This window comes from Puntigrus tetrazona, chromosome 19 (assembly GCF_018831695.1).
Source record: "Puntigrus tetrazona isolate hp1 chromosome 19, ASM1883169v1, whole genome shotgun sequence".
Classification (NCBI taxonomy): Eukaryota; Metazoa; Chordata; class Actinopteri; order Cypriniformes; family Cyprinidae; genus Puntigrus; species Puntigrus tetrazona.
In genome coordinates, this window is record NC_056717.1 from 12,337,494 (window position 1) to 12,353,542 (window position 16,049).

At 36.4% G+C, this 16,049-nt stretch overlaps 1 protein-coding gene across 2 annotated transcripts in view; it reads left to right on the forward strand.

Annotated features, from left to right (window-relative positions):
* The window catches only part of vps50 (VPS50 EARP/GARPII complex subunit), a 102,097-nt gene that overhangs the window by 72,541 nt on the left and 13,507 nt on the right, over positions 1–16,049 (forward strand). For both annotated transcript variants that reach the window (XM_043217854.1, XM_043217855.1), the window contains one exon: positions 13,972–14,120. In XM_043217854.1, coding sequence (XP_043073789.1) covers positions 13,972–14,120 — 149 coding nt within the window. The remainder of the gene's footprint in view (positions 1–13,971; positions 14,121–16,049) is intronic.

The following is a 16,049-nucleotide window of genomic DNA, read 5'->3' on the forward strand; positions in this document are numbered from 1 at the left end:
GACAATAGTCAGGTCTCTGTTGAGCTCTTCTGGTGTGGTTTCTCGTTTACATGGTAACAGTGGCTTCGCTTGAGAATCTCTTCAGACGTCCAGAAACCTGCTGTTGAGCTCAATTTGAAGAGAGCCTGAGACAGCGAGTGTGTTTACCTGTCTTTGTTTGGTGTGTGGTGAAGTGTCCACTGGGCAGTGCTGAAGGCTTCAGTTTCAGATCTGATAGTGGTTGTCCCTCAGGCCAGCTGCAGTTCTCTGATTAGCGCTCTCCAGCGACGCCATCCAGTCCCTCGGTCCGCTGTTCTGTGAAGCACTCTGTAAACATTGCATTTTAGCTTTTATTACCTTACATGTTTGTGTTCAGGTGTGTGAGCATCTGTTTGTGGGTGTTACCGCATCAACAAACCCCTTGTGTGAACAGCGTTGGTAACTGCTTTTGTGTTCAGCAAGGTTGTACGGTATGTACAAGAGAACAAACTAAGATTTTATTTGATTCCTTGCCATCACTTTTGTTTTCGTTTCAGTAAGATCGATTTCACTGCTTTCTGCTGGAAAAAAGGGACTTTACTTGAACTCCAGCCATAGATCCTCCTACAAAGATCAGTTTGAGCTTTGGTGGTAAAAATCCAGTAGTCTTAACATGCTTGCAGACAAGATTATTTCTGTTGAGCTTGATTGGAAAAAAAAGAAGTGTGTTCTCACCCAATCAGAGCTATCCTAATAGGATTGTTGCATTGTGGCATCGGTCCTGATCCAGTTCAGTCTGAAATCAGATAAAAGTGAGCAGTTCTTTATTTCATTCAGGAGCAGTCCTCAGGTCACATAGGTTCTGGCAGTCAGCTGTCTACCATGGCTCAGTTTCATTCAACAGCTTGGCGGTTAACCTTAAGCCTGTGGTTGGATTGTGGGAGCCGGCACACTGTGACTTGGCTCATATCGCAGACTGGCATGATAGCTGCTCAGGGTGAAGCATCAATTATTTCCTCCCACATTCTGTCTCCCCTGTGTTTATGGCAGTCCACAAGGACATCTGCCTCCATGATTCTCCCACAGGATTAGATCCAGCAGACTTAGGGTATCCTCGGTGTGTGCTGTTCTGTTGTTTGTTTGAGATCTGGCCAGTTTGTAATATATACTGTATTATATACTATGAAAAATAGGGGGGAAAAAGAAAGGAAAGGAAAAACTCTAACATTTTACACATTGAACAATTGAAAACATCTGCCCATCTCCTCAAACAGTGTTGCAGTGTTAGGCTGACCAAGATTACTAAGACAAATTTAAACTTGACAGGTATTTTATTTTATTTACTTCATATACTTTATATATTTAGTTCAGTTAACACTGTTAATGGTAGTGATGTTCACATAACCATTTCTTTATTTCTTTTTTATTTTATATTTCACTTTTAAATGTATTATTGTATAATGTACATGACATAATTAGTTTATTTTAAGGTTTTGAGATTTATTTCTGGAGTATCAGTCCAGTGCCAGAAGAATGTACATCAGCTTGTGCACAAATTCCTAAATCGACAGCCTGTTGCCTGTGACTTTCCCTCAGGGGATATGTGACCATTTCAATTTATCTTTGCTATTTCAAAGAACCTCCTTTATGAGCTCCATAAGCTGTTGATTTGATTTCCTCCATCCCAACGAAGCAACAGAGCCTCTTCCTCAAGACCCCATCCCGTAAATTCAAGAAATGGACGTTTAAGAGGTTGTAACGCAGGGATAAGAAGAACTGACACAACACATGCAAATGAGGCCTCTAATTCTGTTTGACACCTGTCTAATGAGAAACAAATTTGACAAATTAGGAGATGAAGAAGAAATGAGTAGAGAAATGCATTTGACAGTAATTGCCAACTGACATTTCTGCCCTGTTTTTTTACAGAAACCCTTGAGAATAAGGAATCAAAGTAATTTTAAAGCCAGTGCATCGTAAACATACTTACAAGCGGAAGAGCCCATTATGAATGGCGCACCTTGGGGAAAGCATCTGTTTCATTTGACATTACAGAGACAAGATGTTTTTCATTACCACAAACATACTGCATGTGTGTGACTCCAAAGATTGTTTAAAGATGAGTGGTGTTATTTAGATACATCAGTGCATAGATACTTGAGGTTATCATTATTAAAACATAACATTTCCTGACATGTTTTTCTCAGTGTCAAGGTGGATGTTTTCGAATCCAACTGCATTTCAAAGATAATTTGAGACCCGAGCATGTCATACCACAGCTCTAATTATTCTATTTGCAGCATATCAGCTTCTACAATACAGACGAATCCCAACAACAACAGTTAAAATTTAACTGGGTGCGCTTCCAGCTGATCCATGTTTGAAGTACACTGTTTTTTTTTACAGTTGATACCATTATAATGTTAGACCTCAAATCCACAAGGATTAAGAACAGTTTTGTGGGTATAAAGCCTTGAATGCCATCGTAGCCGCAGAAAATATTACTTACAAAGCCAAGGCTTTGAGGATATACCACAGAAATATGTAGTACAATGTTGGCGGTATCTGCCATATGTTCTTCTTTTGTAAGAAAGATCTTTGTAGTAGTAGTGTCCTGGAAAGTAGAGATTTGTCTCACTATATTTGTGTTTCTCTGTTACTTCTAAAATAAGCACAGTGTATCTCTAAAAGAGCAAAGGACACAAATGTTATCAGCTCAAGAAAATGAGAATGTCACAAACCCAACATTTCCAGGCATTTCTTCAATTTTGAAACTAGAGTAATTACATACCAGTAGAGCCATGTTTGCCGAAGATGTCAAAGATACCAGTAGCTACTATTTTGAGAGCTTTTTTTTAATTTTTTATTAAGCCTGTAATTTGTGAGCTGTTGGCTTGAAAATGTTCTACTCTCAGCACTGCCTTATCTATGCTTCAGTACATTTAGTCTGAAGATCTAGATAATATATAGATAGATAATCCTAATATTACAGCATTTGTTTGTGGCACAGATGTCCTCCTAATTGTGTAAAGTGGTGTTACTGCAGATTTTTACAATGACCCAACCCTACATCTTGAATTTTTGAACAATAATTACCAAAATGGCTTTTCGCACTACATTAACAGTTCAGTAAGGCACTCATTACCACAAAATAAACCCCTACCGAGTGATCAAGATGGTAAGTGCCTACTTACAAAATAAGTAAATAAATAGCCACTCAAGATTGATTTGAAGTGGGGTTTTTTATCGTGCGGCAGGAAAGAGACCACAGAATTAATCAGGACAGGAATTTTCAAATGTTTTTTAATAGCAAAGTTCCTTAAATATAAAGGATGGATTTATGTTTTTATATTCCATACTTTATATTCACTAAATACTACATGAGAAAATATTAGTTGTTTGAAAATTAAACGATTAGCCTTTATTTACTGTACCAGAGCCAAAAATAAATAAGTGTTCATTGAACATTTTTATGTGTTTGATATTTTATGTGCTCAGTATAGGAAAAATAAATGAATTCATTTACAAAATATGCTCTACTTTAACCTGCAAGAAATTCTCTATTCATCAAGGTAATATAAGTAACATTTTATTCCTGTAACCTTTCTCAGAAATTCTCAAGGTTGCAGGACTCTCACAATAAATATTGGATTTCCTATAAACTGGATTTTTTTTTCTTTTGCTTATGTTGTTTCCTGCAACCTTTCAGGTTTTTATGAACTATTGGTGTACCTAAAATGCATCACGCATAGCTGAAGACACTGTGCGAAACATCTAATACAAAGATGGCACTCTTTATGCGGACAAGTGCTGTTTTTCACCAATCAAGGTGTCTGAAACTGACAAAATCAGACCACTCTGTTTAGTTTATGGGTTCAAATACCACCTGGTTGGAGCGGGCTCTAGTTAATCAAGCAAATAACAGCCATTTGGGCCTGTTGCTAAACTAAAGTGACAGCCAGACACAGTGATGGGGACCTACTGGGCTGAGCTCTCTGTTCTGTCAATGTTACCAGACCAGAGTGGGGCGCACACACACAAAGACAGAGAGTTAATTTGTGTGACAATGCCCCGGCGTACTCCCACACGGGCGTGAGGATGCTAGCTCAACACTGATGGACTAAATGAAGAGTAGAGAAGGAGGTCAGCTGGGGCCAAAGGAAACATAGCACTCTGTGTGAGAAACAGTTGGGTGAAACGTAGGAGGGAGGTGTAAAGAAATGCTAGAAGAAAGTCGGGCAGATTTAGTCTGATTTTTGTCTTGGAAAAGGCTGTAATGAGCAGAGCGATTCAGGGGACTTGTGACTGTGACTGGATAGAGATGAATGGGATTGTGCATGCAGTTTGAGTGCCAGATTTGGCACTGCGAGCGTTCTCTCTAAAAAATGAATCACATCAGCAGAACTGTTTAAATAATCAGTGTTGAACTAAGAGGTGTTAGCGTAGGAGATGCCTTGAACATAAAGGACGTTTCACACTATTCCTGATTTATTATTTTATTATTTATTATTTATTTGTGTTTTAACCTTGCCTAACAGTAAACATATAGTATATGAATCACACGAGAATTCTGTTATTTGTGGAATCCTTTTTCTGGAAGTTACATTTTGAAATGATGTATTTTAATGGTATGATGAAAATGGTCTCATTATTCCTCCTAAAGCCTAAAGCAAATTCTACAGCTAGCGTTTTATACATTTATGCTTAGGCTGATACTCACTGGTGTCTTATTAATAGCCATGTTTTAGTAAAATTTGTTATACTTTGCCTCTTATTTGACAGCCTCCATGTGTTTTTTTTTGCAGCAGGATTCACTTATCATTTATTCTATATTAACTACTTTACCTATGTATTTTGAACGAAAACATGTTCTTCGATAAAGTACATATATTGTATATTTTTGGTTTTGCAGAAAGTAGGTCAATTTAAGCTTGGAGGAATTTATTATTGAAATTAATTTAAAGATTGAATGTTAACATTTATTATTTTGTTAGATTATTTCAAGAGTGAGACATAATTAACAAAGTAAAATACACTTAAATATGTAACATAAAAATGTCAAATGACATTTCCATGACAAAAGAAGAGGATTGCTCTTTATATTTGTTAATCCAATTGAAGTTATGCTTCATTTATCACAAAAAAAATGTATTATTAATAGAAGTATTGTGAATGTTTTTGCTTTGTTTGTGCACTGTTTGATTGGCATGTATGCACATGCTTTATGATGTATTTCAAGTTTAACCTGGCCAGTGACCTTAAATCGCTTGTTTTCTGTTAGGACACACTATTATATAAAGGAAATGCAGATATTATTAGAATGTGACCCTGGACCACAAAACCAGTCATAAGGGTCATGAAAATGTATACATCGTCTGAAAGCTAAATAAATAAGCTTAAAAATAGGACAATATTTGGGATACATTGTTCAAATAAAGTGCTTAGCCATGCATATTGGTAATAGACGGTTGAGCTTTGGTAAATTCACAGTAGGTAATGTACAAAATATCTTTGTGGAATGTGATTTTTACTTGATATGCTAATGATTTTTGGCTTAAAAGAAAATTTGACCCATGCAATGTAATGTTGGCTATTGCTACATATATCCGAGTGCTGCTTATGACTGATTTTGTGGTCCAGGGTCAAATGTGATAGATGTGTAAATGTTTTGTATTTTCAACAAAGTGTTTCACTCTACTTTAAAGTGACTGGCTGAGAATTGAAGTTCTCGGTGCACAACACAAAAGATCATACTAAAGAACAATGCAGTTTGTGGCCTTACCTTTTTGTCCTAAAAGCCATAAAGGGATAGTCTGCAGCTTCCTACACTGTCCCAAATGTCAATATTAGAAGCTTAATAGGCATAAATGCATAATGCGATCAAATGTGCCTGCGTCAAGAGATTCCATTTGGTTTGGTGCGAATTAATTGGTGTCTATTCCCTCGTCTAGTTTGTCAGTCAATATTTTAAATACGGCCATGTCAGAAGCCTGACACTTTGAGCTTTTGCATAATGCTTAATTGAATATGTATTTTGCGTGTTGATGTTGTTGAAGCACTTGATGAAGTGCGTGTCAGTTAAATCACTATGCTGTGAATTATTATGAGTGCGCTTGGGTCAGCAGTTGGCTTTCAACTGATCACCAATGAATGATTGCACATAACGTTTTTAAATGCAGCAGATTGTAATTAGACATGCATTATCTAACCTCATTTACACAGGATTGTTAATAAGTCGCTTGGAATTTAACAACAGTTTTCACGCAACACTGAAATACCACTTTATCTCGGACCGTATTTTATGATGCTTTTAAAAAGAGTGCGATATAAGCCTTTCTTTTTCATCGTTATTTTGCGCAGAGTTGAGATAAGTGTGAGCTATTCATTTCATTTAGGGCCACTCGTATTCCACTGTGAGGGCTTTGTAATTAAATTCAGCCATGTTCACAATGAAATGGATTATTCCTGGCCTTACCATTCCCACTCATGGCCTTTTTCTTCCCTTTCTAGAAGCAGATTAGATTTAAGCATTTTGAGGCTGTGGCGAATGCTAGTATTTCACTTGTGTGTTATCAGATTCCCCCTCCCCATCCCCCCTGTCTCTCTTTCTCTGTGTCTCTTTTCTTTTCATTTTAATAAATCCCAAGCCTGAGTTCAGTTTATTTGTAGTGAACCAAAATTTCAAAAAAAAAAAAAAAGTTACCATTTTGATATGAGGTATTGATTTTTCTTTTTCTTTGAATATTTGTTTGATGACCGCTTTTCCCTTTATATTTTAGCTCAAAGGTAGCTTTAGGGCCTGATGAGAAGACAATTATGGCACATTTTAATGCATCCAGAATGACAAATCATGGTAGGATTTCTCCTGGTCTGGTTTACTTTCTACACCAGCTATTAACCACCAATATTGTTAGCTCAAGTGCTAAAGATAATCGCTTTTTTCTTTTCTTCAGGTTTCATTTTTATTGAGGTCTTTTACTGTCTACATGCTATCTAGACAAACTGTTCAGCATTTAAAACCATCTTTGTTGGCAGCATCTGTGTCGTGTTCAGTTATGACAGAAAATAATTTAACAATTTTCAAAGGAAACAATTGTTGAGCAGTAATGGTGAGCACGGAATGCTTTCACCATAGTACAAAATACAGTAAGACAACATATGTAAGGAAAAAAAAAGATGTAGTGTAGACTTAAATATTCCCAGAATTAAAAAAAAAAATTATATACAGTATATATTTGAGTACAGCAGCAGTAATGTAAAACAATGAAGTAATTCCACACCTGAACAGCTGAAAAAAACCAAATAGAAAGTGGCTAGTCACAGTCGTATCTTGAACCTGATGTGACAGGACCTGTTCATGCTTGAAGAGCTACCAATCTGTCAAAGTTAAAGCAGTTTTGTATAGAAGAATGCGCTCAGGTTCCTTCACGGTGATGAACAGGACTCACAAGTGGTGATGCTGACTGCAAACATCACTTTTAGTTTGAAATCAGGCAATTCTTTAAATAGACAATAATGGAGAATGCTATGGGGGCGTATACTTTTTCCCACTGTAAATTAATTCCTATGTGTGTGTTTTTACACTTGCAAAATGATATAACAAGACTAATTTTGTAACCCCTGTCTTGGATGTTGGGGTGAAAAGTAGATTCTGTATTATTTTAAGGTCTGCGGATGTTTTTTTCAGGTTATGATTTATAGATGATGCTGAAATGATTATAGGTGAGTAGAGATTGTTGAATTCATGTCCATAAACGGCAGCTTTCTCTTTTAAAAGACGAGTTCCCAGATGAAACAGGTCTTCAGTAGCACCCTGGTGTGCCATGCACTTCCTGTTTTACAGATTATTTATTTTACCAGCAAGAGGCATAGTTATCATTCTAGACTTCTTTCACAGTACGCTATAGATGGTTTTATCTGGCACACGCACCTGGTCCTAATTTAACTTCCGGTCGGTGTCTGTTTATCGGTTTGGTTAGTGCCGCCTGTTACAAATGCAGCTAAGGAGTAATGAAATTGGTTTCGGGTTAATGTGCTGTGAGATGCGTTTCCCATACATCTATTAAAACGTGGGTATTTTTACATCACTGTATGTCTGAAGGAAAATTATCTTTAGAAAATGTAATTTTCATTTCATCCTGCATGTAAGGCAGCGTTTGTAAGCTCAGAGCTGCTTTGCCTACAACGGTTAGCAGTGAAACCTCCATTTTTTGCACTTAAAGCACCTGCTGGCAGAGAATGAATTAGCATTTTTAATAAATCTGCCTGATTTATGCAGCTTTTTTGCTTGTTATCGAAATAGCTTAGCTGCTGTTATCGATTGGGATGCCTACTGGAATTTAAGTTAGTGCCACACAAGCACGCATACGCGGTAACATTTGTTTATGTTGTTGTTTGTTGAAACAGTCTATAAGTAATGTCATTTTCCAAAATAGTATGTTTATATAGTAGTGTTTGTGGTATCTCTTCGGCATACATTGTGATTAGCGGTAGATGTTCAAACTGTGTGTGAAAAGAGGAATGCTAAATGGGATGCTAAGCCACCAAAGTCCACAAAGTTATATTCATATGCAGATAAATTAGCATTTGTACGCGGGCCTATCTGCCAAATGTATTTCCTGTTTTGTCATAGCTTTATTTTAAGCCATGTACCTCTGCAGATCCTTGTAGTTACTCATGCATGGCTCTTCTGAAAGTAAGAAAACTTTGCGCGATATAATGTTAACTTCCCAAAGGCAGATATTCTGTGGAAGCGCAAAAACTCTGAACTGTGAAATTTCATATCAGCCTTATTTTAATAGGATGATCGTGAAGTGTAAATGATTGCACCTTATTCATTTGTTCTAACCCTGCTTTGGCAAGGACGTGCACATTACCAAAACTTGTGAGAGTTTAATTCTTCTTAAACTTCAGCAAAATTACTGTTGTCTGGGTACATTTATTTCCACAGGCTTCTATATAACATTTGGTGTCTAAATTAAATGCGCTTCCTGTGTGTCGTTATAAATGTACGTAAATAAAATGTGTGATTTAAGTAATTTCTTGCCGAAAATGAAGAAAAACAAGTTTAATGTGCTATGCATGCAGTAATTAAAAAATTGCATATATATAAAAAAAAATTATATGTATGTGTGTGTGTGTGTGTATATATATATTTAACCTTAACAATTTAACCTTAACAATGACTGTTCTGAGTTTGTGCCTTGGCATGCAGTCATGGCAAAGTGACTCTTCATTTGCACGCCGTCATTTAGGGAGACTTTTTTTTTTATTATCTTTCTCACAATGCTGATTATCCTATGGGTCATTATCGGCACAACACCTCTGATGTTCAGTGAATTTTACAGCTGATGGCGTTTTAAGCACATTTGTAATTTCAGGGTGCATCGTTAGAGAAGTTTTGCAGTAGAATTCAAAGGGAATTTATTAATCTTTAATCTCCGATTTATGCGTGGTATTAAGCCTAGTAATCCCATTATCCTCCTTCATGTTTATTCTAACAGGAACAGAATGTTAATGTTAACCTCATTACAGTTGATCTCAATGGATAGTGTTAACCTCAGATACCATTCAGCAAATGTTTGATGCATATTGTTTACTTAATACATATTCAGAATGCCCTGAAAGTTTGCATAATAACATGACCGCATTTACATTCATTCATTTATCCAATGCAACTTACACGGGAGGAGTAGTTCAATAATTGTATACTCTGTACATTTTTTTTTTTTGGTTTGTTTGTTTGTTTTGTTTTTTTTGTCAGTCTGTGCTCAGTCCTGGTTACATTGAGATTGGCAAGCCTTTTTTAATATTTTAATACCACATATATGTTTTCAATTGGATTGAGATCCAGATACTGACTTGAATGTTCTAGAATATTAATATCTTTTTTTATGCCTTTGGCTGTGTAGCTTTGGCTTTATGCTTGGGGTCATTGTCTTCTTGATAACTCTCTTTCCAAGTTGCACATGCTTTTGAGACCCTATCAGGTTTTCCTCTGGGATTTCTTCAGGTCTTCCCAGGGTTTTGCATTAATTTTATCTTTTACTAGGGCTGGGCTGCATTAAGGTATATACTGCTGCAACAGTATAATGTGTCAGCCGGTATCTTTTATACTGCAGTGTGTAAAAATAGTCACTTTCAGAGAGCAGGACAGCATTATTGCAATCACGTGCAAGCATTTTAAAAATAGCATTGAGGAATTTCGATATGAACCGCTAGATGTGCTTGTTATTAAAAGGTGTGAGCGTTTCCAAGTAGGCAGGTTGAATAAATCTGAATCATTTCCTAATGTTTTTTTTGTTCGCCGCTTCTTTTCTTGTTTTTATTCTTGGCTGTTCAATGTGAAGCGGCACAGATGCCAGACTTAACATTTGTTATGAATAATCTTATCTTTTTGGTCCGCGTCCACCAGGTTTCGAATCATTAAACTAGACCTTTCATTTATAAAGTGTGTAATTCAGTATATTATTCAAAAATACAAATTACTACATGGTTATTTAATAAAAGAGCACTGTCTTTGTTGAGTTTCCAGCGAAAACTAAATTGCTCAAGCGCTCTTAACCTGCACAAGTCTTCCAGGTCCTGCTGCGGAGAAATATCCTCACAGCTTGATGCTGCCATCACGGTAGGATGGCATGTTTCTGATGTGTTTGGCTTACGCCAAACATCATTTAGTCTGATTGCCAAAAAGCTGAATCTTTGATCTTCCAGCTCCGGCTTCAGAGTCTCTCGATTGCCTTTAGGAGAAAAAAAAAAACTTGCAGCGAAAGAGTGCACTAGGATTATTTCAGTTCATAGAGCTCAAATTAAATAAACTTCTACAAGGCGCTGTAGTATATCAGACCGTGTATCACCTAATATTGTTGTAATCCTTTATTAGATGGTCTGTCATAAAACACTCCACATCAATCACACACACAGCAAAGCTCATCAGTAATCATTCTGGGTCCTGCAGTATAACAGAAGCACCACGTTTCAAAGACACTAGACACTCTGTAGCATACAGACGGGAGATTGAAAAGGCTCTTTAAAGGAGAAACTGCAAAGGTCAGGACCATAAATAGTGGGATGAAACTGACCAGATCTGCTGAAGGAAGGGCTTCTTGGCTGAAGGCATCATGCTGTCGAGATGAAGACGAAGGAACTCAAACTGCTCTGCCAGAAAAACTTTTCAGGTTACGTTTGTCTGCTTTCATATTACTTTCAAACACAGCCAGAGACTGGAGAGTGCTGGATATAAACGATTCTATTTTTAGAATATACAATGACTATAAAAAGTGTCCGTTTTATTTTATTTCATCACACGTGATTTATTTCGGCTTTTGTGGCACCTGATCAATAGGAAATATTTTTTTCATGTCAAAGAGAAAAATGTCTGCCTGTAATTTCAAGTATTTAGTCTGAGTGGATGCTGTGGGTCTCTGTCAGACACATCTGGACACTGCAGTTTCTCATTCTTTTGTGCACAACTGCTCAGGATCAGCAGGTTTCATGAAGATCCAGAGTCCACCTATAAATTATCAACTGGATTGAGACCTGGATTATGACTTGGCCATTCCAGGACATTAACATTGTTGTTTTTAAGTAGCTTTGGCTTTTACACTTTGGCTCGCTTAAAGACAAATTATATTCCAAGTTGCAGGTGTCTTGGAGACACTGTCAGGTTTTCCTTCAGGATTTCCCTGCAGTCTGCAGCTTTTATTTAGACTTTTTGTAAGTTTATACTGTTGAAGAAGGGAAAACAAGCCAAAATGAAGTCCGCTGTGGTTAAATGGTTTAAACAGACAAAAGATTGGATAGTAAATGGGATTGAATACTTTATTCTAGGCATGTGTACGTTTTATGTGTATCAATTTTAAGAGGGTCTCTATAATTGGCATTTCACTTTACATTTCATCAGATTTTGTGTACTCCGCATGGCTTTAGGTTACGATCTTATAAAGGTCATTTCATGAACGGATTGATTACTGTGGACAGTGTTTTAATACATGGTATGATCCTTCAAAATATATATATGCTTTTGAAAGACATGTCTTTTGACCTCAGTGTAAGGATGAATGTCTTATAGTGGCCATATAATTATGTTGTTGTGGAGAAAAGATCAATGTTGCTTTGTGCATTGCACATGGTGAAACTGATGGCCAGGAAACGACCTCAGTGTGTATCACCAGATCTTTCATATAAATGTAGTACAGACAGTAAATAGACCCCTTATTCTGAATGCCCTGACACTGAATTGCTTGTTATTTGCTTTGCAAGTATTTTTTATTATTATCAAGAAAGAAAGATGAAAAGTAGACAGTTTGGTGCTTAAAGTTTTATGAATGTTTTTTGAAATAAGTTTGTTATGCCCCCAGGCTGCAGTTATTTGAATCAAAACAATATGATAGTCACGATAACCATTTTTTATTTTAATATATTTTAAAATGTAATTCATTGCTGTGATGGCAAAGCTGAATTTTACAGTTTTACAGGTTTTTTATTGTAACAGTATAACTGTCGTTTTTGATCAATTTGATGCATCCTTTCTAATTAAAAAAACGTTCTTACTACACAGTTGCATTCCTAAGATCTTACCCCACTCAAGTAACAGTGCTAAATTATTGTTACTTAATAGGTCAGAATGTGTCTACAAAAAAAAAATGTTGTTGTTTTTTCCACCCACTCACATATTAATTAATATTAAATGCTCTTGTAATTCTGCAAACAATGCATGCTGAAAGGATTGGATATCAGTTTAATTCTACAGGGAGATGTCTACACATGTACCAAATCAAGTTGTATGATTAATTCATGTATAATGTTATACACGTATCCGCACCGGCAGCACTTCATCTGTAATCACAGATGACCTTAATAGGTTTGTGTAAGGATATTGGGAAATAAGGCTTTGAATATTAATGATGGAGAGGCCAAGTTCAAATTGCATTGCAATGTTGTGATATCCCAAACCAATTTTCATGTTTTGTGAGATGATTTCTCATGGTCATGTGAGCTGTTTTAACAACACCCAAATTTTGAAGAAGAACTGATTGTTTATTTTATTTTATTTTATTTTTTTTTTTGCTTTCTCTGAATTGAAAAGAGATACAGTAATTCACCTGAAAATGAAAATCCTGTGATCCTTCCATTTCATTCATTCACAAAAAAATCCGGATGGTGTTGCTGGTGTTTTCCGTAGCGAATGTTGATGAATACAGGTTTGCGAATGTAAATGATGATTCAATAGTTTTCTTGGGACACTGTTTACAGTTTAATTATATGGCGTTTGTGTTAATGTGATTTCGTTTAAAAAGTGAAAGTGAATAAATATACAGCACCACTTGTTCATTTAATGAGTCATACTGTTGCATCATTGGTTTTCTTTGGTCTTTTGGACTCTATGGTTATTGAAGACAGCAAGGACGTTTCTGCTTACCACCACATTTTGCCGGCTCAGGATGGTGGTAAAGCAGAAGCATGCACAGTCCTCATTTACATATGGAGCATTATCATTTGCTGGCAGAACTCACAGTTCCTCATTAAATTAAATTTGTTGTTTATGCTTTATTTGTTCTCATTTTACAGCTCATTTACTCATTACTTTTATTATAGCTCTAAACCTTTGAGGTAGTTATCCCCTTTTTTACTTACAAAAAGCGGCTTTGGCTTAACTAATAGCGTTGGCAAAACATTTTGTTAAAAGCAAAACCTTTGCCTTTAAATTCTTTTACATTTTTCTGAATAATTTATTTTTTACGGTTATTTGTTAAAAAAAAAAAAGAAAAAAAAAGCAGCAAGTAAGTTCCAACATTAGCTTTTCAAGTGGACAGTTTTTGAATATAAATTAAAAGCATATTTTTTAACCTCTTTTCTATTTTGTTTGTTAAATAAATTCTGCCGGGAGTCTGATTCTTGGATTGCTGACAGTGTTTTAGTGGACATTGTATTAATTTGCGGAATGTTTTCAGTTCTATTACTTTAAATCGGACAGGATCAGGATCTAAATGTTTTATGTTGTTGTTTCTGCAGGAGGCCGGAGGGGAGAACGCAGGTCCACACGCGTCTCCTGAGGAAAGGAAGGAGAAGGTCCCGAGTCCTCATCTCAGTCAGCTGGTGGTCCTGACAGCTAGTGATACGCTTTATGGCTTGGCTGAGAGAGTCGTCGCCACTGAATCACTGTAAGCTACTATAAACTGCCTTACTTAAAGCTGCGGTCTGTAAACGCTCTAGCGGTTAATAAACAGAACTGTGTGCGTCTTGTGGAACAACATTGGAGCTACTTCTCTGTACTGGGTTTCCTACCCAAACCAATCTAAATAGTCTGAATATAAACAGTTATTATAGGTGTATCATAATGAATTAGAACAAACCCAAAATACAGTATACACAGAACATATACACAAAACATTTATTTTAATTTCACATTATTCTTCAGAAATCATTCTAATATGCTAGTGTGGTGTTCTGCTGCTTAATGTTTAATTAATTAATTTAATAATAAATCTTTTTTTTTTTTTTCAGGGTTGCTAAAAAGAGAATTTGTGAAATTTAAATGTTTTGTAACATGAATGTCATTTTTAATCAGTTTAATGCATGCTTGCTAAAATAAAAGTATTTTATTATTATTATTATTTTTAAAAATAAATTATAATATATAATAATAATAATAATAATATATAAAAAAAAATATATATATATATATATATATATTTCCTTTTGCATAAGCTTACTAGAGCCATCAAGATATCAGTGTTTTAAGAAATGTCTGCACTTTAAAACATGAGGCAGCCAGATGGCATCTGCATCATATATCCAGCTGTGACGTCTTTGTAGCAGAAGCGGAATGAGACTTGCAAATGAACACATTTACATTAAAAAGCTGGTTGACTCTTGTCTTGTGATCAAGCTTTACTGTTGCTAGGTGATGAATGTCTAACCCCAGAAGCCCCTTTCAACCAAGCCTGTCTAACCCAATCAGTCATATCACTGTGGTTGTTATCTAATCAGCGAACCCCATTAAGCCTTGCTTTTCTCCTGATGAGTCTACAGAGGTGGGCTAAACCAGTTTCGCAACAGCCAGGGGAGTTCATTTCATTAAGTGATGCGATGCCGCAGGGGCTGATGAGAGCTACCTGAATTTCCATCCTTGGGCTTCCAAACCATGGCTTAACTTTCAGTACTCCTATCCTGACCTTTATCCCGTTCGACTGATTGTTCAGCAAGACGTTAAGCCTTCGTGCAACAGCAGGGAATCCTCCCTTGCAAATTCGCAGAGAGAGTTTGATCCTCCCTGTAGTTGCTTTGGATGCATCCAGATGGCGTTTGATTCGTGCCAAGCTTTGTGCCGAAGAACGTTTTCAAAGTCTTAGATTGAAGACGGATCAGGAGATCCAGAGTTTAGGCCTGGAAAAGGTTCTTCTCAGGAAAGAATGACTCTCTGCTTTAACGTGATGCACTGAAACTCCACCATATTGAGTCATCAAAGCTACATATACATGCTCAGAATGCACTGCACTTGAAACCACCAAGGCTTTTTTTTTTTTTTTGTGGAGAAGGTTAGTGGCAGTGCAACCTCTTATTTGCGCCTCCCCCTCCAATCCTCCCCCTTCACTTCCTTTCTTAATGGAATAATCAATGAAGGCTGCAAAGTCTAAGCAGAGAGCGGGCATGATGGTGTGAACGATGAGCGACAAAACAGGGTCTCTTGTTAGTTTCTGAGTGCTGTGTTTATACAAGCATAACCATGCAATCCTTAGATTATACCCGGTTCCATCAGAACCTGGTTTCTGTTTATACAACACGCCTATTTTCTCTTTCAAGATCGAGTGTTATAAATATTAATATACTATTTTAATGCATATTTTGAAGTATCGCATAAGAAACGAGTGATGGGGGGGTCTTTAATTAGTAAAAAAGAACTGTTATACAGCAGGCATCCATGAAACCAGTGATCGCATACATAGTGTTTCGTCTGCTTCCTCTGAGATGAGTAATTTACTATAGATGAAGGTAATTATATTCAGTGTCTTCTCCCACTTTTCCTTGTGATATTCAGTGCCAGTATATCAGAAAGTGACGATTTTGTTCTCTTTGATTTAAAACCGTGC